Genomic DNA, 4,943 nt, shown 5'->3' on the forward strand with positions numbered 1-4,943 from the left:
AAGTGCAGCATGGAGTTCACACAGAGCATAAGCATGGTCAAAGCCAGTAGCAAGAATTCAGAAAGCAACCACCTGAAAGCTTTAGACTGGCCCCCATTTCACCGACAGGCTTATACCCGTGCCACACGGGCAACTCGAATGCCATTCACAACGAATGACATTTGTGTGATCGGCGAATCAGCTCGCAATCTGTCGCGCGTGGAATGTGCCATGCCCGGAGTGTCGCGCGCTGATTGGCCGTCCGCTCAAATGTCATTCGTTGTAAATGGCGTTAGAGTTGCCCGTGTGGCACGGGCACGGCTTGTGATGAAGCCAAGTCTCAGTGAAATGCCGGCTGTCCCTCCGAGGCTTCCAGCCTTTACAGTAGCAAGCACAAATGAATTCCAAGCCCTTCCCCCTTTCCCCCAAAATTATTCTTTCTCATAAAAGTTGGGCATGTCGCACAAATAAGATTCATCTTCAAGTTCAATGAAAACACAGATGCACTCAATCTGGTCAGAGGAGAAGAGAACTAAATTCTCCTCATTAGGGGGCACAATACACTTATATAGGTACTTCACGCTACCAGTTCCAAAATCTTCAAGAATCAGGCTCTTACAGACTAAAAAAATTTCACCAGTCCTTACAGTCTTGTAGATAGCCTGAATTTCACAATACGTACCATCTCGCATTTTTACAAATTGTGTGCATGTCTTCTTAGGGCGCGTGTACTCACGACTGTGGATTTCGAACCCCACTACTCTTGTTCTTAGATGTCTTTCAAGAGTAGGTACCTGGCCAAAATGGCATTCAAGAAGGCTATGCACAGCAGCTGTTAACGACACTTCCTGCGGAACGCCCAGGACACCGTCCTCGGAATCATTCTGAATGTTGAGAAACATGCGAAAAAGTTGGTCAAAGTTAGCTGGGAGATTGGTCATTTCACCAAATCGTGCCAGTGCGTGCTTCATAGCCCACCTCTCAGCAACCTGAAGAGGAACGCCTTTAGCAGCGGTTACAAGGCGCAGAAGTGCCCCATTTGCACTTTCGAATGGGAACATGGATGAAGCCCACAGAGGGCCAAGCTGCATAACACTTTTGGGCAAATGCATAAGTAGATGCATGTTAGAGGTTTCTGCACCTTGACCATAAAGGGCAGACACTTGTTGGAGAAAACGTGCCAAAAGCCCTTCAGCAGCTTGGATGTCATCCCTGTGGACGCTTTTCTGTAACAGCAGAAACACTGCCTGACACAAATGTGTGAAGTGTGCAAGGTAGTGGTGTGGCAGTATGCTATGAAGGCAAGGCATAGCATAGTACACCATCCAGTACCTCCACTCTTTGGCCTTCCATAGAGCTCTTTCTCTAACCGATCGTGTGGCTCTAGCGAAAAGATTTGGGGGACGGATCATTGCCAGTCTACGGTCTACAGCAGCCATCTGGTTTCCGATGTAAAAAGGTGCGCCTGTGCTTGTAAACCACAACTCTGTCAGTTGTTTCGCAACACCTTCAAGTACACAATGCATGTAATCGGGCACTATGCCCCAAACCAAATCAAAACCTTGAAGTCTTGCAATGGGGCTCGGTCCGTACATGCCGTGCTTCGTGGTGCCTGTCATCACAGCCGCTTTCACGTCCTGCAGCACACCTCTGTGCGTCCTTTCCGTCACACTGGAACTGTAGGGGTACTTCAGAGTGCCTAGAAAGAAGAAAGATGCAAATGTTGTGAGACAATGAATGATTACACACTATCACAACCAGTGCTCGATGTAAATCTGAGATTATAGGGCCATTTTTGATTCATCGTCATTCCCTTCGTTTTTGTTATGCTGGGCGGCTTCGATGCTCCGCGGAAGGTGTCACTCAATAGCAGAGCCGTGGTCGCAGTCTTGTGAAAAGTGATATTCTGCCTCGTTAGATAGATCTGCCGTCCTATTTTACATTAAGCACAAATAAACACCATGCAGACTACCTCTGCATTATGTCGTACATAACTTCACATTTTTTTTAGGTTTCTGTAATTGGGCATGAAGGTGGTAAAAACACCAACACGGATGAATATAGAGCAGCCATTTTGGGAGCTAGGCCCCTGGCATGATGACAGTCATCACAGAAAGGTTAAAATGTAACCCTTGTTTCCAGCAAGATGGCAAATCAATGGGAATTTTAGCAGTAGAGCTAAAACGACTTGCTTTGACATGTGCGTTTGCGACATTACTGGACGATGCTCTTACAGCTCGTCCCATGGCTGAGTTCCACGACAGAACGACCCAAGCCAAGTTGCTAAACAAAAGAAAGCTAATTCCCCTTTCAGACGGCACGTTAAATGACATTTAGGCAAAATGACATATTACAGCTTGGCCAATCCGCATCTTTAATATGGCACGCTGCGCATGCACACACGACATGCAGAACCAGGATCACAAGGTGATTTAACAAGCGGTGAAATGACATTCAATTAAAGGGGCCCTGCAAGGACTTTTTACTGGTTTTTAATTTGCACCGAACCTGAGCGCACTGAACGTAGTAACGTAGTGCAACTTTTCTTTTCTCGAAATTCGCTTTAGTTTAAAAGTTATAGGCAAATTAAAATTACAAAAACAAGCAAAAAATAACCTCTCTCATGACGTCCTTGGTTGCTTGACTGGCCGTGAACTAGGGGAGGGGTAGTGGGCTCATGGCGAGCGCTCACGGCTGCCCCACTCCGTGTCGCCGGCGCGAGAGGGCGCCACTAGAGCATATTCTGGATAGGCTGTATGCAGCAGGCAGCCAGAACGGCTCTCATTGCATTTGCTGCGCGATTAAACACTAATTCGGCATGACACTTCATTGGCCACAAACGACAGCAAAGACGGGGTAAAGATCTGTTCAAATGGGAGCCACTTCGCGCTGCCATACCGCGAAACGGTCAAACCGCAAAACAAAGCAGCTCGCCGAAGGCCTTCGGAACGCTCGGAGCCGGTCGGATTCTCCAGTTCGTAAACGACCGCAGCGCCGCCGCGAACATCCGCGACCGCAGCGCCGCCGCGTACATCCAGGTGCTGAATACTCAATACTTTTCCCCTCACCTATAATAATCTGCAGTAAAAGCTATGCTCTGCCAGGTCTGAGACGGCATGGTGTACTGCTCTGTCTGAGCCACGAGACGTATTGCTACGACTCCTCAGAGCAGGGCTGCACCCAGGGGGTGGGGGAATTTTGGGGTTCTGACAATGGCCGGCAAACTGGCTGGTTTCTACTACTGTTGTTTTAATTAGTGTTAATGATCGAAAAGTGACAAGTGTTTTTTTTTCTTTAAAAATCTATTGTGATTGCTCGGAAGAAAGAAGTAGTCGGGCTTGGACTCAAAAAGGTCTGCACATCTCGAGTGGTGACGTTTGTGCTCAGTGTGAGCTCGGACCTTTTGCAATATTTTTATAGTCAATCGTTTTCACTGTATTAATTTCATCTGTTCACCCAGGGTCACAGGTTGGGACATGTGATTTGCAAACAAGAGCTGGAGCTGTGATGTGGACACGGCCTGCCAATTAAGTAACAAAGCCTGCCAGTATTTTAGGGAAGAGTGCAATCAATATACTTAAAGGGGCACCGAAGTGGTTTTTAGAAAAAAATATTTTTTGTATGTTACATTGTTTAAAAGGTTTTAATACACATATTAATTTCTAGATTACAAAACTGCTTATTTCTCTTGGGGCAATAGAACATGTGGACTGATGTTTCTCTCGGACTACATGGTCTAGATCAGGGGTGGCCAGGCTGACCCGGCCTGAGAGCCACAAACAAAACCACGAAACTTCCAAGAGCCACGGGGTGGAGAGGGGGGGGGGGGGGAACTCAAACTATTTTCAATCTATCCGAGTCAAAAGCAGTCCAACTGTACGTTGGGTAGCAGTGGCACAACACTACCAAACCGCAACCTGTCTTTCGATTTAAACCGATTTCAATTTCTCTTTTTGGGGAAGTGCTGGTGGACCGGAAAAGAGGCGGGAAAGTGGGAGGGGGGGTACGGGGAGGGAAGGGAGCCGCGAGCCACACTTTAACACGCGAAGGGCCGCATGCGGCTCACGAGCCGCAGCTTGGCCACCCCTGGTCTAGATCAATGAAGGTCCTACAATACGTATAGATTCCAAACAATTTTATTATGACTTGTTTTGAAAAAAGTCTTATGGCACACGTTCGGATAAGACTAGGCTTTTTCGGCGAAGGCATCGCTTGCGATTCGGTAACAAGCACCCTTCGTCGACCACTTCGCTTGTCTTGATTTTAGGAAGCACTTGGTATTTTTCAAAGACGGTGCAACTGCCATCTCTGGAGTGCACCCCTAGGCGACCCGACACAACTTTAATATGTTATATTTGACACATCTTGTTTGACCGACTTAACAGGGGTCACAAGATAATAGAATAGACCACTCCCTGCACACAAGTTACAAATTGATTTTGTGTTTTTTTAGTGCATCCAATCTTATTTTTAACATCTGAATTGACTTTTCTGCAGAGCCGGGCTGCTCTTTTGGTGCTGAGAACACAACTTTGACATTAACAGCACCAAATAAGCCGGCTGGGCTCTGCAGAAATGTTAATTCAGATGTTACAAGTAAGATTGGATGCACTAAAAACACCAATATCAATTCGTGGCTTGTGTCAGGGAGTGGCCTATTCCATTCCATTATCTTGCGGCGTCGTTATTTTGGTCAAACAGGAAGATGTGTCAACGATTGACTCGGAGAACACCAGTATAACATTTTAAAGTGGTGTCGGGTCACCTAGGGGTGCACTGCAGAGATTGCAGTTGCGTCCCTGTCTTCGACAAATACCAAGTGGTTTTTAAAAATAAAGACAGTGTCATGCGTGAAATAATAGAAGCTCGTGATATCGTGAAACTGGGACCAGATTGTGCTAGCGCCCCGTCGCTCGTGCTTTCTGATAAAGAGCGGCAATACTTGGAGCGAGGAGGGCAAACCA

The 4,943-nt window shown here is 46.9% G+C and overlaps 1 protein-coding gene across 1 annotated transcript; it reads right to left on the reverse strand.

The window, feature by feature from the left end:
- Positions 1-221: 221 nt before the first annotated feature.
- Positions 222-1,741, reverse strand: LOC120842111. Its single transcript, XM_040213138.2, has one exon. The coding sequence runs from the start codon at positions 1,596-1,598 to the stop codon at positions 411-413; it is 1,188 nt and encodes a 395-aa protein (XP_040069072.1). The 5' UTR covers positions 1,599-1,741; the 3' UTR covers positions 222-410.
- Positions 1,742-4,943: the final 3,202 nt, after the last annotated feature.

Source organism: Ixodes scapularis, unplaced genomic scaffold (genome assembly GCF_016920785.2).
Source record: "Ixodes scapularis isolate PalLabHiFi unplaced genomic scaffold, ASM1692078v2 PGA_scaffold9__187_contigs__length_104089568, whole genome shotgun sequence".
NCBI classification, from domain to species: domain Eukaryota; kingdom Metazoa; phylum Arthropoda; class Arachnida; order Ixodida; family Ixodidae; genus Ixodes; species Ixodes scapularis.

Bases quoted from the DNA above. Each gene is read 5' to 3' on its own strand.
- LOC120842111 (XM_040213138.2), bottom strand. From the start codon at position 1,598: ATGACAGGCACCACGAAGCACGGCATGTACGGACCGAGCCCCATTGCA.